This window comes from Amaranthus tricolor, chromosome 8 (genome assembly GCF_026212465.1).
Source record: "Amaranthus tricolor cultivar Red isolate AtriRed21 chromosome 8, ASM2621246v1, whole genome shotgun sequence".
Classification (NCBI taxonomy): Eukaryota; Viridiplantae; Streptophyta; class Magnoliopsida; order Caryophyllales; family Amaranthaceae; genus Amaranthus; species Amaranthus tricolor.
In genome coordinates this window covers 16626572-16646588 of record NC_080054.1, presented here as the reverse complement: position 1 = coordinate 16646588, position 20017 = coordinate 16626572, and the positions used below count along the sequence as shown (strand labels likewise).

General features: G+C 34.3%; 2 protein-coding genes across 3 annotated transcripts; both read right to left on the bottom strand.

The window, feature by feature from the left end:
- Window positions 1–1473: 1473 nt before the first annotated feature.
- Window positions 1474–9429, bottom strand: LOC130820912 (GTPase ERA-like, chloroplastic). The gene is made up of 8 exons (XM_057686460.1): window positions 8962–9429; window positions 6735–6880; window positions 5581–5721; window positions 5396–5506; window positions 4148–4273; window positions 3745–3945; window positions 3070–3150; window positions 1474–2100 (listed from the first exon to the last, which is right to left on the bottom strand). The coding sequence occupies exons 1-8, from the start codon at window positions 9320–9322 to the stop codon at window positions 2014–2016; spliced, it is 1254 nt and encodes a 417-aa protein (XP_057542443.1). The 5' UTR covers window positions 9323–9429; the 3' UTR covers window positions 1474–2013.
- A 2134-nt stretch (window positions 9430–11563) lies between these two features.
- On the bottom strand, window positions 11564–19213 carry LOC130821365 (uncharacterized). Of its 2 annotated transcripts, XM_057687099.1 has the most exons (4): window positions 19023–19213; window positions 18269–18919; window positions 13212–13652; window positions 11564–11945 (listed from the first exon to the last, which is right to left on the bottom strand). In XM_057687099.1, the coding sequence occupies exons 2-4, from the start codon at window positions 18891–18893 to the stop codon at window positions 11788–11790; spliced, it is 1224 nt and encodes a 407-aa protein (XP_057543082.1). In that variant the 5' UTR covers window positions 18894–18919; window positions 19023–19213; the 3' UTR covers window positions 11564–11787. The 2 variants fall into 2 exon arrangements, with proteins under 2 accessions (XP_057543082.1, XP_057543081.1); XM_057687098.1 differs by having other exon boundaries at window positions 18269–19213.
- Between the last annotated feature and the right edge of the window lie 804 nt (window positions 19214–20017).

Here is a 20017-nt window from a genome sequence, read left to right as displayed (position 1 = left end):
CTTGTTATTGGTGCCATCATCTTCCTCCTTACTCCATATCTCTATTTTTAAACCCAACTTTAGGAGAGAGAAAATTTATTTCATCATTTTATTTGTTTTCCTCTTTTTTATGCAAAAATGAATTCTCGTTGTTCTTCATCATACATTAGAGGTTCAAATTTGAATAAGAGTGTGAAAAGTAAGCATTCGAAAATTTTTAAGCAGAAATTCGCAAAATCACAAATTCAAAACCTTAATGAGAATAGCATCTTACCATTTTTATGAAGAACAACAAAAACAACTAGATTCAACCTTCCTTCTTTGAATTTGGGGGTGAAATGATGAACTATAGAATTGGAAAGATGCAAATTGGGGGTTTTTAAGATCATCATCATCATCCTACCCATTGTATCCCGCTCATAGAAACTGAGGACAAGGTCTGGGGAGGAAAGACGGCGACAACTCAAACCCATAAAGGAGAGCGCGGTCAAAGGAGTCCCCCGGCTTGAGGAAGATAAATAGACGTAATAACCACGGGAAAGATAACTTAAAAGCCTATAAATAAAACAATAGCAGAACCACTACAAAAAGAAAATAAAGAATTAATAGAAAAGAAACGAGAAAAGCAAGAGGTTAAAACATCTAAAATCTAAGATATGGATATGGCGTCTCCAACTAATCCTATCCCTAGTTAGGTCCGCAGAGAGGTTTAACTCATGCAAGTCAACTCTTATTTGCTCATCCCAAGTTCTCCTGGGTCTTCCTCGACTCCTCTTAACCTCTACTATAATGCTTTTTACCCTCCTCATAGGGGCGTCGAAAGTCTTTCTTTGCACATGCCCAAACCACCTCAATCTATTTTCGCGCATTTTTCCAGATATAGGGGTTACCCCTAGTTTGTTCCTAAACTCTTGGTTCCTAATTTGATCCATCAATGTGTGCCCACACATCCACCTCAGCATACGCATTTCTGTAACTTCCATCTTGTGTTCAACAATCTTCTTTACAAGCCAACATTCGGTCCCATATAGCATAGCCGGTCTGATTGCTGCCCGGTAGAACTTTCCTTTTAACTTGCTTGGAACTTTTCTATCACATAGCACTGCGGTGGCTGCACGCTACTTAAGCCAACCCGCTTGTATACAATGATTTACATCCCCGTCAATCATTTTAAGATGAATCCTAAAATTTTGGGGTGAAATGAATTGGGATGTAATTCAAATTGGCATGTAATTAAATGTCGAAGGGGATTGTTTTAGTGAAGAAATTAAATGCAACTTTTCGATCTGCTATAGTCGGTTACATTTTCAATGGGGGTGTTGTGAGCAACTAAAGTGAAAAATTCGAATTATTCATGAATAATCAAAAATAGGGATTATTCGCAGCAAAATGTCAAAAGTAAAAATTATTATCTAGCAATTTTTCCTTGCCTATTTCAATAAAGTCCATTATAATCAGAAACCTAACTATATATATTTGGCTCCATTGAGAATATAGGAATCTTGTAACTCATTTCATTGATAAAAGAACAAAATGAAGTTTAGCTCAGATCGAATTGATTGTTAGTAACATTACTTCAATCAGTTCAATGTTTACACCCTCAACTTACAATTCAAGGCCTACTGAGAATGACTTACATTCAGATGGAAGAAAAGGTCCACAAGCAGAAAATTATGGGTACTTTCACTATTTTGTATGTTGTACCATCATATAATCATGCTGCCACAAAACTGTTAGAAAAAACATACGTATCTGAACATTTAGAGATGCATAGCGTGCAAAATACATACAAATATGGTTGCTATGATTAGTTGCCTCTACCGAGTGAGCACGTGTGAAGGAGGAAAGAGTGAAAAGGAACAGCATGCAAGAAACAGAACGTATGACAGAGACTCGGAGATGTAGAAGTAACATCATGACTATTAAGAAAACATTGCTTCATAACTACAGTTTATATAACAGAGCACATACAAAAATCTCCACCTGGTCGTTCCCATGCGAAATGTGTACTTGAGATGAATATGAATCCTGCTACTACAAAACTTGAATTTTACCACCATAACCATAGCGTTGGAGAAGACCTTCGTCTTGTCTCCAATTTTCTTTTACTTTGACTTCCACCTGCTCATTGAATTCAAATGACTCAATGTTAACATTAGTTGGCCTAACTCAGAAACGGTAAATATACACAGCATTGCATTTCCCTAGTGTTGTTACGAGGCTTCTACCTAGGTGGCGTGAAGAGGCCGCAAGGGAGGAGTTATAAATATTATAACAGGCCAAAGAAAATTTTTCCTGATATTAAGCGGGACCAAATACACATTTTAACCTAATATATACTTCACATATAACAACATTTAAATTTATGAATTCACAAAAATTCTGAAATTGAGGGGTGTTGAAGCCACTACGCATCCCTTAATTCTGCGCCTAAAGAAGGTTCGTGTATGATTGTACGCAATCTTTTCCTTGTAAAAGCAAAGAAACTGATTCTGATTACCCTGATTGAAAATCAACATATTTTAGGAGAAATGGTAAATATGGAAAAAAAAAGAATCTCAATTGTGTCCTTTATTTTAGGATGTCTAAAAGAGGAGTATTATAGTTCATTTTGAAGCTGAAATTACTCTTATCAAAACAAATTCATATTTAACTTGTTTACTCTTAGTATTTTGTTCTCATAATTTATTTTACTAGTTACTACTCATTCTATGAGTCATTGATCTCTAAATGTAACATTTCTTTTACTTATCTCCAAGTCACAAGGTTTCACATCTAAATTTACTCACCGAGGCACCAAGTAATAGTCTTATAGGAAAATGAACATAATGAAAGGGGATTTCACCTACATAAAATATGTGCGGTTGAATGAAAGCACACTAAACTGAGAAGACATCAGTCGTCCACTAATTCTTGTAGTAGAGAACAATGTAGTCTCTATTTGTAATGGTATTGAAAACTAAACCTAGAGACTCAACTTTATTTAGATAGCAATGAAGATAAGAGTAATTTTGCCTGTGTATGTGGGTGCGGTGTACGCATGGGTGTGGGAGAGGGGGCAGAAGTGGAAAAATATGCTGGATCAGTCACCTCTAAATATACTTTCTTCTGCAGAAAATCTTCAATGTCAAGGCGTGCAGCAGTCGCTAGTAATTTTAGAGCTCGTCCCTCCTACAAAATTTCAGAAGGAAAGTGAACTTCTTATAAGGAACACCATACAATGAGGAATGATAATTAATGCAAAATTTTATAGCAGACATCTCAGAGATAATTAGAAATAGTGCACCACATCATTTCATCTCTTATCATAAAGCAATAACTCTACGATCAGGAATCTAGACTTCAATAAAAAAAAAAAAAGTACACAGAACCAAATCAGCATAGTTTTCAGAATGCAGCACATTTAGACATCAGTAGTTGCAACAATTTAGGTAAACAAGTACAGCTGAAGAAAGAATCGCAATTGGAACTATTACTTGCGGAATTAAAGCTAAAAATCACCGGAATAATTTTCATCCATAAAAAGTATAGACAACGTGATTCGTAGACTGGTTTGAACCATATGCTTGTGTCCCATTATTCTTTATTGTATTTCTATAATTTCAATAGGAAGACTGCCATAATATTCTAGAAACTCAAACCAACTCCCATCAACTATCGTGAAATTAAATTACAAAAAAGGAGATTATGTCATCATAATCAAGGCTCTATGTAACACAAATTAAAAATACTTGAATATAAACTAGTAATACCATGATTCCTTACCTTTCCAATAAGGATGATCTTTTGTGAGTTCTTCTCAACAAGAATCTCCACTTGAATGAAATCTTTAGCAGCTGGCCTTGTCTTGTAACTCACCACATTAACCTGGCATGCATATGGAATTTCATTCTTGTATTGCAAAAAGATCTTCTCTCTAACAATTTCTCCCACAAAGAATCTTTCGGGATGTTCACTGGCTATGTCCTGACACAAAGTAATAAAAGAGCTTAAGAACTTGAAAAACAACAAACCCTTTACTTTGCTGAATTTAAAAAATCAAATAAGAAAAATCATAATATTAACAGAGAGCAAGTGACTTGTCCACCACAGTGATGTGGACTTAAGCATAGAAAACATAAGATACAGGAAGCAGTAGATCATCTCACAAGAAGGTATAAGGTAATACTTTTGGATAATATGGTGGACCAAGAGGAATTTTTGATAGAATCCAATCTTTGACATCGTCAACTCCATGGCCATATTTAGCACTAACAGGTATAACCTCATCTGCATCGGTGAACTTTTCGTACCACTGCGACAAGCATGATAAGGGTGTCAAACACGTATCAAGTTGTGACAGTATCAAAACTTATGCATACTCAATGTTATGGAGTGAGGGATATAACACAAGAAACACAGAATGCACACTTTTTATTTCTATGATGCCAATAATCCTCAATTTAGCTATACAAGCTAGCATTATCTCAAGGCAAGAACAAGTTACCTCTTTTTCAATTGACCTTATGTTGTAATTACAACAGAGTGTTTGTATATGCATGAAATTTCAAAACACCCAACAGTTACGCTACCAGTACAAATTTCCTTCGAACTCCAGGATACAATTATTGATCTTGCCAGTGAAAGGAGGAAACATGCAATAAAATGAGCTAGTTGTGATGTAATCAAATCTACTTCTCTTCATGTTTGCATGGATCACAAAAATAAAATCAAATCACAACAAACTCCAACTTCTGTCCGTAGGAATAGCCCTTTTCCTCTCCCGAAAATTTTGCAACTTCAATCTGCCTCATGTCTAGAATGCAATTCTTTTCAGATGACCATCTATAAACAACAATTTCACAGTGATACATGTGCCCTGTCAGTAAATCATAAAACTAAATATGATTTTGACCAAGAGGCAAACTATTGGAATATCATAGAAGGTGTGCAATGCAGCAAAATTTTATCTAGCAAAGCTTACTATTTGAAGAAATGCCCAACACATCACCAATCATAGGAGCATCAAGGACTTCACTAGCCTCAGCAATGCTGCCTAAATGAGCAGCTTGCCAGGCAATTTCAAAATTTTTGCTTTTTCCTCCATACTCGTGAGCTACAACATTCTTGTGCGGAAATATAAGTTTTTTTTCCCAAATACTCCAATAAATATGCTTATCTCCTATTTACTAATTATATTAATTGGGACACATTCAAGAAAAGGGGGTTTTAGCTAATAAAATGTTCCTTGAAAAGCTGAAGAGGCAAGCCAAGCTAAATGGTGAATTAGTCAACCCTCACAATTTAAAGTCTCTCTTAAGGGGCCAACATGCTATAACAAAGATGTAAAATTTTCACCACAGCATAATAAAAGTGATTGTTCCATGAAGAAATAATACAAGATTAGATTGTATTTACTAGTTACGCATAAGCAAACCTCAATTTTCTTAGCAATTTCACCAGGTTTAATGAGATCCTTTTTATTTAGAACAAGCAAGGTGGGCAGCTTGTCCTTCAGGTCCCCTACACCCTCAAGCACTCCATCCAACTGAAAATGTAGGCAACTATGTCAGTCAACAGAATTCGAAGATGCAAAGAGACCATAAGTGCCAAGGAGCAAACCTTTTCAGGCATCTTACATGCATCAACCACCACAACTACACAATCTGCATTGACTGCAGCACTCCGAACATTCTTCATCATCATAGAGTCCAATTTGTGCATTTTCTTCTTAATAACTCCAGGTGTATCATAAAGTATCATCTGCAAGCTATAAACAGCTGGACTCAACAAATTTATGTATATCAAACGTATAAATTTGAATTGTATATCACTTAACTACTTCATATAACAAAAATCACAATCATTCAAGTTTTATCAGAAAGAAAAACAATTTAAGGTAATAATGTTATCACTACAAGTTTGTGCAGAACCTTAGATAAAGATGTGGGCAGCAAATAATTAGTGATTACACTCTACTGTGTCATAACTAAACTATGTAGATCATATGAGAGTGCACAATGCATTCATAACAGTTTCCTTCTCTCAAGGAAAAGATTCACATGGGAAAAGTACTTTTTTCTGCAAGGAAAATTATGTTGTTAAATATAGAGCAAGGATAGGAATGAGGCATCCCTTAAAAAATCAGATTGAGAAGGATGATAACAATATAGGTTAAATATGTCCAACTACAAAAATTTCATTATCCAAATGCAAATAAGTAGCTCCCACCTAATCACCATACGCAAGGTTTGAAGTGTCGGATATACAAAACTCTACCCTTATTATTATTGATAACAAAAATGTTTCAATTGACCCATGTAGCAAACATCATATACAACTTCACATATATAAGTGGTGCACATGAAATACTAAGCCATTTAATATAGTTGAATATAGTGAAAACCAAAATACTACTCATCTGTCCCATTGAGATTGTAGCATTATGTAACTTTATGTGAGAGCTTTTAAGAGTAAATGTTGCCTTTCTAATGCGACAGAGGGAGTTTAACTCTTTGGCCCCAGCGAGAATGGACATAGGTTAGACTGTCCAAGGAAGATGAAATCGAAAGGAAAGTATCCAATCAAATATTCACATGATAATACACATATAACACATGAAAATCGTGATGGTATAGAAACACCACCAAACTTGATCAAATTTTTAAACCATTAAAAAAATGTTATAGAAAATATTATTTTGGCTAGAATAGGTCTGTCATTTATAATGTTAAAGACAAATGTCGCAAAGTTGTCATATAAAAGAATGTTCAAACCTGATAATCTGGGCCAGAACATATACCAAGGATTCGATGTCTGGTAGTTTGAGGTTTATCTGTGACAATAGATAGTTTCTGACCAATCATTTGGTTCAAAAGAGTGCTCTTTCCAACATTCGGTTTGCCCACAACAGCCACATATCCTGCATATTTCGTGAAGGCGTAATGTCAAGACAAAATTATTATGGTAAGTTTCCACATACGTTGGAGTATAGTCTCTATGAAAAGCCTAAGTCCAACAAGTTCGTTCTTTCTAAAGATTCACATGATAGGTTCGAGTTCATACAAGTCCAACATGATTTCGAGCCCAAGATCGACGTTCAAGACAAGTTTAATTCCTAGAAGGCAGAAGCTCATAAATGGCGCCAACTCAACCAATAGCTCCTATTTTTCAAGGAACAAGATTCCAAGGTCTGCTGTGATCCATTTTAGCATGAACCAGATTCAAAACGTTTATTTTAATCTTACAATGAATGATTTAAAGTCACTTTGACGCCTAGATGAAAAGATAGGCATAATTTTGAGCAATTTGAAGATTCATCAAAATTCCAAATGGCCATATGGAGAAATACTAAGTTGACTTGAAGTCAAATGGACCAAGACACGAGGAGGAAAACGTGTGAAGGAGTCAAACAAGCTTCCCTTCCACACATCCAAACCCAAGTCAAAGCTAGAAAGACATCTGTTCCTTGTTAGTAGACTAGTAGTTATTTACTCAGTTAGTTCCCACTTTTGAAGAAATTAGTCTCTTGTAAAATTCTATCTTTTGTTTGCCTATATAAACTATCATGTTTATTGAATAAAATTCCACGTTCTGTTGATTAAGAATCAGTGAGAACTTTGTTCTTTCCCTTGGCTTCAATTTTGCTCTATCAGGAGAGGAAGTAAAGAAATGGTGTCCATGATTTGACTCCTTTAACAAATTAAATGTGTTCTTGAAGCCCTTAGAAATTAAATTTCCTGGTGAAATCTATATCAGAGTTCTAGTCTAAGTTTGCTATATATTAAACGTCACAAGTCATTATCGATATCATACGACGTCTTTAAACATTCATCCATTATCATCAATATCATCCGTCATTATCAACATTCATCCATCATCATCAATATTTACCATTTACCTATTATAAACCCTCATGAAGATTCAAATTTTTGATCTTATTCCATCTTCACAAACACCACCATAGTCCATAAGCCAAACCCTAACTCAACCTCATCAACACCGAATAATCAAAGATCGAATTTTTCCCATTTTCTTCTGTGTAACATATTCTATCCATCATCCTTCATTCATCCCTAGTATTGTCAAAAGGCTTCCGCTTTTCTCTTTAAAAACCTTATATTCGAAACATTTGTATCCTTCCATTAAAACCTACACTAAAAGAATTTTTTTTTGTCACTTACCCAATAGAACCCTACTCATCAATGTGTGCAAACTTAAAAAAAGAAGGAGAAATTTAGAGATAAAACTAAATGAGTGCATTGCAAATCTTGTGAGAGTCGATTAAATCATGATAATAATCCTATTTATAGTACTAGAAAGCAAGTACAACTAACTAAAATATAAATGCATAATCCTACTATTTTTTTCACCCAACCACTCCATAAGTAGATCACTAACTACTAAAAAATAGTCAAATCAGCTTTCTGTAGTCACCAAATAATCAATTTGAAATATTTTTCTTGTCATTTTGATTATCCTTAATAAAAAAACACTTCAAGGGCACAAAAAGAGAAACTCGATAACATACTACACTCAAATTCCATGACTTGCTAATTATTATACTTCTAATAAAATTGCCTCATGTATTACCAATATAAAATCACTACACTGCAAATGAATTGTGGTATTCCACCAATGGTAAGCATTAAGGTCAATTCAAATCTTTAGCTTCAGATGAAAATAGATTCTCCATACATTTACGCAGTTTAACCTAATAGCATTTTCTGGATTACTTTACCTCAATATCTAACAGAAAAACCTCGCAGGCCGCAGCAGAAAACAAGCAATTAAAAGCTTAACAGTCATCGACGAAAAACATCTAACAAAGATGGCCAATAAAAACAAGTCTTTACCTAATGTTGACATGCAATTGAAACACAATTGAAAATAAAATAAAAACACATATCAGTAACATTAGCATTTAGAACAGGCATTTCTACACAAAAAATGCACAAAATTTCAATGTGTACTAAAACAATAAGAAGTTAATAAGGAACTAACCACTTCGATGATTAGAGTCAAAATCATTCTCTTCAATCTCATACTCATCAAGTAAAGCTAAATTTCTGTCTGGCTTCTCGCTTAGAGAAAGAAACGACGACGAATCGTCTTCGTAGTCTTCTTCTTCTTCAAAAGATTCTTCTTCAAAAGCTTCTTCTGAAGCTATTTCTTCTATCGAAGGAGGTTTATCCCGCAAGGTGACGCAACAATGACTTCTCACTCTATGGTTTCTAAACTTGAATTGAATTGAAGAAAATCTATGCAATTTCGAAGGAGGAGGAGCGAGAGTAACGAAATTTGAGGAATGAGACAAGAATCTATCTCCTCCCATGGGATTTATGCAAATTCCTATGACCTCCATTTTTAGAACACCCACAATACTCTTGCAACCTGTAGTAATGTTATCCTCTTCCTCACTTCTCCGGATTTCTTTTCTATTCTTTTACTTTTCCCTTTTATTTTTCCTCCTCTTAAAGATAAATGCTACTCCCTAGTATATGTTCTTTTCGATTTTACTCCCTCTTCCTTTGAAATATTTTATCTTAAATTAGGAGAAATTTAATTAATATTTTTGAGACAAATTAAAAGATAAATATTTCCATATGAGATTTTGCTATATTCGTATTAATGTATAATTTTTATTATGATTTTATATAATTTTTTATTATATGTATTTAGAAATATTGAAGCTCAAAATTTACTTTGAAAATTATATAAAAAGTAAACCAGAAGAATAAAAAAGAACGGAGGGAGTATTTTTTTATTTATTAGGATTAGGATGAGACAAGGTAAAATTAGGTGATAATCAAAGCTAGTACTCATAAAGGTTTTTAATTGTCATTTTAAAGGGTTTGATTTTTTATTCTTATAAAAAAAAATTATTTATATTATAAATTTTGAAAAAAAAAAAACCTTATTCATCCTTATTTTAATATTTCAATAATGCATGTGATCCCCGTATATATTCCACTAACTTTATTTTAACATTTTTATATTCATCCCCACATATTCATCCCCACATGTTTCACATTAACTTTTTAAAAATACATTTTTATTAGTTGTGGTCCCTATATTATTTCCATTAACTTTTTTTTAATGTTTATGATGCTTATTTTTCTCCATCAAATATCTTATTCAATAAAATAATACATCTACTATCTAAAAGATTCTATTTTTCTTAGTCCCTGTGACATTCCATGTGGAGATTTCATTTAGAAACGAAGGGAGTATCTACCTAAAAAATAGAGGTAATCACTATTCAACTAACACAAAATCTGTTTTTTGTTATTTATTTTTCTTATGGGTTTTGAATTATGCAACAATTATATTGTGTTGATATAATTAAAATTAGGAGAAAATAAAATAATATGTGTGGATAAAAGTTAGAGAAAGTGGCGAAAAATTATCGAAATAAAAATATTGTAAAATAAAAGAGACAAGAAAAATAAAAATATTGACAAAATCAATAGATAGAAGAGTGTCATTGTTTGCCATGAGTCCATGAGTCCTATTCTTGCATTAATTTTCTTCTCAATTAACTTAATTTTTTTATGTAGTTGGCATATTTCTTTCACTTTCTCTCATAAAATATTCAATCTTTGTTGATTCACTAAAAATTAATTTCATTTTAGATGTTTTATAAGTCAAATACTCAGATCCACTAATAAGAGTAGTTAGTCAAATAAGTTAAAAATAGAGAATTTAGATAAATTTTCTAATTTTATATAAGCTGCAAATAATATCATACTTATTAAAATATCATATCATTATGGCATTATACCACATTGTGATTTGTGAATGAGGAGAACTGTTGATTGTTACCAACTTATAGCATGAACTAGAAGTATTTTATAAGTCATCATATCAAATGTTTAAATCTATTGATAAACTCAATTGTCAAACACATGTTTGATAAAAAATAGTCGTTGACTATTAGGAGTAATTTTTATTAAAGTTTGATAAAAAGTCAAAAGCTTAAAGTTAATAGTGTAAAAAAGCATTCATTATAATTTTTTTAATTTGATTTAAAAGCAAGTAAATTCATTAATCAAACACTTTTTCAGGTTATTTGACCAATTAAAAAACCAAAAATTAATCGCTAATACGCGTAATAATTATTTACCAAGTACAATAAAGGTCAAAGGAAATCCCCTCTAACGTAGCATATTAACATGTCACTTTCAAGGCAAATTCAAAGAGATATTGAAGTACATGTCCATGAATCCATGATATAATATCTGAGCTCATCAATCACAAGATAAAGATAAATCAGGTCATCAATTTCAGTAATCAACCAAATCATGCAGCATATGCAACAGAACCAACTCAGAAGATCAAAAGTCAAGACCTACATAATCAGATAGCATAAGCTCATAGGCCCAAGGCCATACAAGCAACGCAGACGATCTTTGTCCTTCAAAAAATGGTAGATATGATCTGTCTGCTTGATACCAACATATCCAAAACCAGAACCTTTACAGTTCTGCTCATGACTAATACTGTCTTCATCTTCTTTTCTTTTTTTTTTTTTTTTTCGAAACGCGCCTCAAAAAATATGATCATTGGCCAGAATTCTTCTCTACGAATCTCCGAATACAAAGAATGCGGGAATACCTCTAATCGCTGGCACAAAGGGAGCCCAAAACAGGCTGAACTTCAAGGATACATTATTTTCACAGAACTATACACTGTGCGTAGCACAAAATTATGAATTTCGGGAAAAAAAAAAAAAAAAAGGCAGTTTTACAAATTGCAAAACTGTAACGAACTGTTATTCATTAGCTCTAGGTTTGATAACAAGCTTCATCAATTCTTATGACTAACAGGTTAGGAAGCATTAAAATCATTTTTCAAAGATGATCCTTCATTATTGGGAAGGTAAGACCATAACAAGGTTGTGCCAAGCACAATGGCTGCTGAGCCAATTGTTCCCCAAACCCAATTCTGTCTTCTCATCTTCTTCTGTCTCTCACGGCGTGTAAGCTCTGCAAAAATAACATAAGTGAAGAATTTGTATCAACAAACTTCTCCATGGAAGAATATTGGAAGCAGCATACAAAGAGATAACATACAAAGAACAAACAAATAAATCATAGCAAAGCAAACAACATGCATAAAAAAGCCAAAAGGCACAGTCCTCCGGTCTACAGCGACATAAAATAGTAAAATTTTATAATATTTCATATATAAGCTCATCACAAACTTTTGGTGCAATCAACACATACAGTAATCCAATGGTGTCATTGGTATCGTTGTGATTTCTTTTTATTTCTTTAAACAAAATGTAAAACTAATTTAGCTAGATAGTTTTTGGAAACAACAAAAAATTAGATACTATTTTTCGTGGTTTTATAGCTTTGGCTTTGTTGAAATTCCTTTCAATCACATCATGATAACTAAGTATTGGTCGTGGGTTCAAGACCTAATAAGACTCGCTCCAAACGTAACAATGATTTAAGGGTACGAGTCTTATTTGTTGAGACATTAGGATGAGATCTTGTTCCAATAATCACTTCTAAATCCATTTTTCCATACCAGAATCAACTCATCAAAGAGATTTGACTTACACCTAACCCAAAGACTCGGTCCAAACTCAACCAATGCCCCACTTTGAACTATAGGTCTGAATCTTATTTTATGACAACCAAGTGGTCAAGGTAGGTCTTGGTCCAATTAAAAAAACCAGGTTTGGGTATAATGTTTTCATACCAACCCAACTTAGGACCTAACCCAAGAGACTTCAACAGACCCATGCCCCATTTTGGACCTGAATAAGAAGACAATTTCAGGATAGGAACCATATATGTTACAGGTATAATGGTTCCAGGTTAGATGTAGGTCATATAAAAAACTTATTGGATCTAGATCTTCAGACTTGAATCAACGTCCAAACCAGTGGGGTCTGGCCGTCTGGGTCTGGATAAATAGACCTAACCCATAGAGATTCCTAATGATGCTAGATTAATAGATTTCAAGAAATGAATGTTGAAGTATATTGACAGATGATAGGTAAAGAAATTTTAAACATATAAAATGATAAGTACCAAACAAGTCCTTTGTTTTTGACGAGCCACATATAAGATATTCAACAAATAGGCAGTTGAAAGTTAAAGTTAAGCAAGCAAATCGGTAAGAGCAAATGACTATAGTATGAAAGCAAAAGGTAAAAACAAGCATAGCTTGATCAGATGATTGCAATTGTTCCAAGCTTAAAAAAACTTTCTGTAAGAGAGAATTGGAAAATTACTCACCAATGGTTTCTTGGTTCCGATAAGACATTTCTTGATTCACAGTCTCATAATAATGCAATCTGTCACATAAGCGAGCAGTTTCAAAGTTCTTCGCTTCTAGCTGAGCTTCCATCTCTGCCTCAGCTTCAGCTTTCGCAATCCCTCTCCCAATTGATTCTGACACAAAACGCGTCAGTTCAATTTGTCGACAAATGTCCTCCGAAGGATCAGAGCCTGATTGGCTATCCTCTGGTAAAATAGTAAAATCTGCTGGAAGTCTCAATCCTACTGCCCCTAGCTTCTCTCGCAACATCTGCCATTGTTGTTGCATACTCTGTAGAGCTTCTTCTGCTTGCTTTCTCTTTTCAATCTCCATCATCAAGCTTAGTCTCATTTCTCGTAACTCGGTCTCAACATCATTAAGTGAACGCTGTGCTTGTACCCCACCATCAGAGGAGAGCTCTAAAGCAAACAAAAGGAGTGAGCACAAAAAATCTCAGTACCATAGTGGCAAATGCGGAAAATCTAGAGATGAAGTGATCAATTAAGTGGAAACTACAATCTAAAAATCAAACCCAAAAAAGGCTTCAGCAAATAAATAGCTACAGTAACAAGTCAGGCTCATACCACAAGGTTAATAAGCCATCCTTTAAAATGGAGGATAATTTTGTTATCAACAAGATAAACATAACATAATATTGCCTCATAGTCATTATCAGGTAAATTAAACCAGTATCTGTGACGAACAAGCAAGAATATAAAGAAAGTAAGGCAGCGGAAGAATTCGAGCAACTGCTACGCTCCAAGAGGATAGTCCATTCAATTCATAATCTGTCATTCCTTATTACATAATAGGTATTTATAGTAATCAAGTCTAACAATCAGATTAGAATGTTATTCTACAATGACCTCATAACAAACTCTGACCCACTCATAACAGAATTGGTTTTGCTCTTGTCCAGCAGGCATAACAGATTTGCTAATTTGTTATGCCCTGTGCAGGTGATGAGTTGGGCCTGGTGTCAGTGGTGTGACACATATATATACTCAAGCTTCTCCAATTAGCTGCATTGAGAAACATAAGGTGGTATACATGTAATATCCTAAAGACCCAAACCACAATCTTTTACTTCGGTAAAGTACGAAAATACGAAGTAAATCTTGTATTTTTGAAACTCGATCTTTGAACATCCAAATGTTACATATCAGAAGGCTCATGTACAAAAAGCAATAGAACTTATTAGAATTGGTTCTCCTTCAACACAATTTCAACTTCCGAGACTGATTTATGATTACTGCTAAAATCAATCATTCCGTACTATCTAATTGCATAACCCAATCTAAGATGTCGTAATAACTTGTTTGTTGAGGGATGGGAATGATGAACTACAGTTACACGCATTTTGATACTTGACTGAACTCTCATTCCACAATTTGAAGTCTCTATCATTCACGGATTTGTCACATACGGTTGTATGTAACAGCTTGAATTAGACCAGACTCAGAACATCAATTGATTCTAAATTCAGCCAAATTAGTCAGCGGAAGGTACTAACTCAATATGGTGGATGATTAAATAAAATTGCATCCAATAGCTCCAACAGAAACCTTTCATTTTGCACCAAATTTGGACCCGAAGATGAGGCCAAACTTGATTGTTTGCGGAATATACAAGGCCCTTGAAGAACTACTAAAAACAACAAGGATATGATCAGATTCTCTGATCTTGGATGTGATCTTGTTGGCTTCACTCACCAAAACAAACTCCTATCCTCCTAATCAAATCTTGATTCACTCCCTTGATGCGATTAGGTTCTTATCTTCCCCAATTTGCTTCACTCACAACTTGGTTGGACAAGGAAAAGTGCTTCACTCACACATTCATTTCAAAGAGGGTCTCTCTCTAAAACATGGGTTTATTAATCATCAAAATCTGAAATCTATACAATGATATGAGCCCTTTATATAGAGCTAATTACACAAGACAACGGCTAGTTTATGGATCTAACAATCATCCTAAGCCTTACTTAAAAGTCACGTGCCATGCACATTACAAAACAACAAAATAAAACTTATTGTTTCCAGTGCTGATCTGGCTGGCATGGGACCTTGATGCTGGTCCTGTGAGCTCTGTGTTGATCATTATGGTTACTCTTGGGGCTTGACTTCTTGGTCCATGTACAAAGATGCCATCCCTTGGGTTTTCCTGGTCCTTGGTGCACAGGTTTGGTCTCCAAGTGTCGTGCAAGATAGGCTGACAGGCCAATTCTTCTGAACTTTGGTTTTGTGGCTTAATCCTCAATGTTCTGCTGCTGCTGTAGTAATTTGTGCACATCTCCACACTTGAATGGTATTCATTGTTCATCTTAATACACTCCTCCTTGCTACACAGAACACAAACCCTACTGTAATGAACAAACATTGTTTGATGTTGCTGAATGATGCTGTTCTGAGCCTGCCTGCTGTACTGTTCTTTTAATGCACCCAAGCTGCTTCTGAACGTACACACTTGGCTGATCATGTGCCTGTTCTGATTGCATAAGTTGCTACCTTTTACCTTTCTATGCTTGACTATGCTGAGTTGATGATGAATTGAACAACTCAGTTGAATAACCAATCTGAATTGATGCTTGGTGACGTCAGAATGCACGCATTCTGATCATAATTGGTTGCTCAATCACAGGAATGACCTTAAGCATATTCATTCAAATCTGAACCAAGCATATTTGGTTCTCTCTAAGACCTGCACCATATCAAACATGGTGCACATTTCACTATGTACTATAGTATAATAGCGCGTAGAGCTTATTTTGATGATAAATTCTTACTTTGGAGCAGATTTTGTTCTCTATGCCCAACAAATAAATACTCACCATAAGTCCTTACTTAACAGCGATTATGTTCTCAATGTCCCAAAGATAAACCAGATCAGTAAGACCAATATAAACAACAATTTTTCCCACTCCTCATATCTTGAACTTCATTTGCAAATCATAACAAACAAGGGCCAAAATATTCTAACAGTGATACTATGATACTGCAACTATACCAAAACAGGATCTAGAAAAAGAATCCTATACAAAAAAAAAAAACAAAAAATAATTATAAAACCACAACCCTATTTCATTTCCTAAGCATAAAAGAACTCTCAAGGGATTGTTAGCTTGAGCCAACCTCAAACCACTGAAATCATCCTAACTGCAACCACAACAACTAACAAGCATTCAGAAACTGTGCCCCACTTTCAGCTCATAATCTGCATACCCTGGTTATCACAATCATTCAAAAACCACTCTCCAAAGCAGCAAGTATGATATTATCTTTATCTAGATGATTTAACATTATAGAATTACTGTTAGAGCAAGAGTCAATTCTCACGAAAATGGAGATGGCTTTGATCATCTTGTAGCATACTCAATGGCATGCACAGTTGAGAGTGATGAAGTGCGTGCAATGGAGTATGGGAGAATTAGCTTTGGATCACTTGATGACGTGATTAATGTTGATGATATGGAGAGCTTTGGGCAAGGCATGGAGTGCCTTGATCAATGCAAGGCTTTAGGAAAGCACTGCACGACCAAGTCGTCACTCGAGTCCAGGGAGCAACTAGCAGTGCCGCTCAACCTGGTCAAGCAAAGGGTCGCTCGATCGAGCGAGGTACAGGAAAAAACTAACTAATTTCTGCGGAAATTGCTTGGACTTCAAGGCAATGTGTGTTAGGCTATATATAAGGGTCTTAGAACATTATTAGGAGCATGTAGAGAGGCTAATTCACAAGAGGCAATTAGAGATCATTTATTAGAGTTCTTCTTCTTGTATTAATGTGTTTGAGTGAGACCACCATTAAAGGTGAGGTCTTTACTTTAAGAGAGTGTTCTTGTTATGGTAACATTTAAATTTATTTAATTAATTGTTTATTGATTATAATTTTACTTTGATGCCCTTTGATTTTATATTGACTTTGACTCTTAGTCAAGGGGCTTCTATGAAATTTTCAACTTATCTTGCTTAGTCAACAAGTAAGTAACTTCCCTAACCCTAAAATAACTACCCACTACTTACATTGTTCACCATAACCTACCACTACCCTCCATCACACCAATAATGTCCTACTTTCTCCTGAGATAACTTCATTTCTATCCTTATAAATAGAGGCTGCCAGCATCATTCATCTCCGACATTCATAAATTACATACCAAAAACTCTGCCCCAATCTCTACTCATTATCAGCACACCAAAATACAATTAACCAACATCCCAATATATACAAACTTGTATTTACGTTCATATCGTTCATTCATTGATTCCTCATCACCTATCTGACTAGAGCATCAGAGGGGTTTTCCAGAGATCACCTCGGGCAAGGCTAATGTGTTGTGTTGCAGGAAAGGCTAATATGTTGTGTTGCAGGAAAGGCTAATATGTTGTGTTGCAGGAAAGACTAATGTGTTGTGTTGCAGGACTTCAGGTTATGTCCACAGAAGAATTACATCATACGCCCAGTTCGTTGACCGTTGACCTTGATAACGCTTTTACTTCAGCTATTTCAAGTATCTCCTGCACTTCCTCGTTTCTTGACCAAAACAGTTCTCAAAGGTTGGGAGGCTTGTCATTGATGTATTGTTGAGTATATTAATGTTAAGAAACTTGTTTTGGATACCTCATATATCTTGTGTTATTGTCCATTGTTGTTTGTGCTCTGCTTTTGTGCTTTCTTTGCGTAATTGTTCTTCACCAAAACTCCTAAACCTTTGCATTTCAATTACAATGCTTAATTCCTTCTCAAGAAAATCGAAATTGATACCAAATACGGCTTAGCAAATTAATATGAGGACATGTAATGATAAACAGCTAACAGCAACAGCATTTCCACCATCAGCGTTTTTGGACATTGATTTTCATATCAATATCTGTTATCCTCTTCATTTTTCCTACTTAACAAACTTGAAGCAAACAGTGTCCCCAATGCAAAAAAAAAAAAAAAAAAAAAAAAACTCAAATATATCTTAGAAGCAAAAAAAACAAGATTACAGACCATAATTAGAAGCAAAATCTTAATCAAAAACAGAAAAGCATACCTTCCCATGCATCATAAAACTCTCCCACGGGAGTATCAGGAGTATCAGCTTTCACCCACCTCTCACCGCCGTAATCCTCGATGTCAACAGTACTTGAGAAACTCAAAGATTCCTGTGGATCAAAGAAATGTTCATTCTCACCATTCTCTCTCTCCAAACAATCACCATTAGCATCAATACCAATTTCATCAACCTCAATTTCATTCACCAAAACTTCATCCTTCAATTTTTCATCACCAATCTCCGCCACCGTCGTCGCAACATTTTGGTCCCACAAACTCTTGAGAAGGCGTGGGCCCCTACGTTTGTGGTTGATAACGTAAGGAGAAGGAGGAAACGAAGATGTTGGAGAATCAGGAAGAGGTGTAGGTTCTGGTGTGGTGTAGAGCTCCGGGTGAATATGCACCCTCTCAGAAGGTGACGATGTTGAATTCCGGCGATGTAACTGAGGGTATGGTGGTGGTATCTCTTGTCTTCTAGAAGAAGATTTGAGATTGTACGACGCCTCGAGCTTCGGATATGGCGGAATTACATCTGGAATCTTCTTATTGGTGTTGTTGGAATATGACGACGTCGGTTTTGGTTCTAGAAACCGATCTAGTAGTATTGCTGAAAAAGTCGTCATCGTCTAGCTACTCTATATATCAATCTCTGCCATTTCATCAATGAAAACAAAAATTTTTGAATCAGAATATGAAATTGAATGTTGAATTCAATCGATGAACTTAAAAATTGAAGAGAAATTAGTTATTACCGAGGTGAAGAGAGAGATATGGAGGAACAGAAATGAGTAAAATGACCACCCTGGAGAGGAAAAGTACGGAAAAGGTTTTTATGAAGTAATTATTAGGGATTTTCTTAACCTTTGGAAGAGGTACAAAATCTATTAATTTAAATAGCCCAGTTTTCAAATGTCTAATTTGTTTTTTTTAGTATTATTTATTAGTTATTCTTAACTTGTAATTTATTCTGAATTTATAAATTAAAATATATTTAAATGAAATATTATTTGATTTATTTCAACATAAAGTGTGTATTAATATCTATTTTTTATAATTTTTAACTATGTACAGTTAGAGATATTAAAGATTGAATTAGTGCATTGACAAACGCGTAAAGCAAATGGGACATTTGAAATGAAATAGGGAGAGTACTTCTTTTATTTTTAATTTTAATTTTAATATTTTAAATTAGATATTCTTTCGTTCCTTTAGGATAATAGCAAAGAGAAATATTATGTTTTTTCTGTTAAAAGTGAATATGTAATATTTAATTAGTGAGAATGAATTATGTAATGAAAGTAAAAAAGAATTCAAATGTAAAAATAAAATTAAAAGAAAGTGGTAGGCCATTGTTAAAAAAAATGCAAAATTAGAGAATCAATTAAAATAGAAAATAATGTTAAGCAAGAGAGACATTGGGAGTCGATTCCTTTGAGATTTTGAGAGATATAACTGATAGTGACATATTACAACGGAAAATATTTATATATTTCAAATGGATGTAGTATGTCCTACCTATTTAGCTGGGTGGGTATTTTCATCCTTATTTTTTTGTTACTTCTTAATTTTTTATTATATCATGACTCTCACTATTGCTTAAATTTGCAACATATTTAACTTTTTTTTATCTTATTTACCCATTTATCTATATCCTATAAAACATACTTTTTTTATTTTTATTTTATTTTTACCTTTTTCTCAATTTTTAGTTTGCAAAGATTTATACAAGTAGCAAATGCGACAAGGA

Excerpts from the sequence above, each read along its gene's own strand:
- LOC130821365 (XM_057687098.1), bottom strand. The coding sequence starts at position 18,893 with ATGACGACTTTTTCAGCAATACTACTAGATCGGTTTCTAGAACCAAAA. Across the intron at positions 13,653-18,268 it reads GTTTTATGATGCATGGGAAG|AGCTCTCCTCTGATGGTGGG; the intron begins GTATGCTTTTCT and ends TGTTTGCTTTAG. Across the intron at positions 11,946-13,211 it reads TCGGAACCAAGAAACCATTG|AGCTTACACGCCGTGAGAGA; the intron begins GTGAGTAATTTT and ends TTATTTTTGCAG.
- LOC130820912 (XM_057686460.1), bottom strand. The coding sequence starts at position 9,322 with ATGGAGGTCATAGGAATTTGCATAAATCCCATGGGAGGAGATAGATTC. Across the intron at positions 6,881-8,961 it reads TGACTCTAATCATCGAAGTG|GATATGTGGCTGTTGTGGGC; the intron begins GTTAGTTCCTTA and ends CGAAATATGCAG. Across the intron at positions 4,274-5,395 it reads AAATTGCTAAGAAAATTGAG|TGGTACGAAAAGTTCACCGA; the intron begins GTTTGCTTATGC and ends TGCTTGTCGCAG.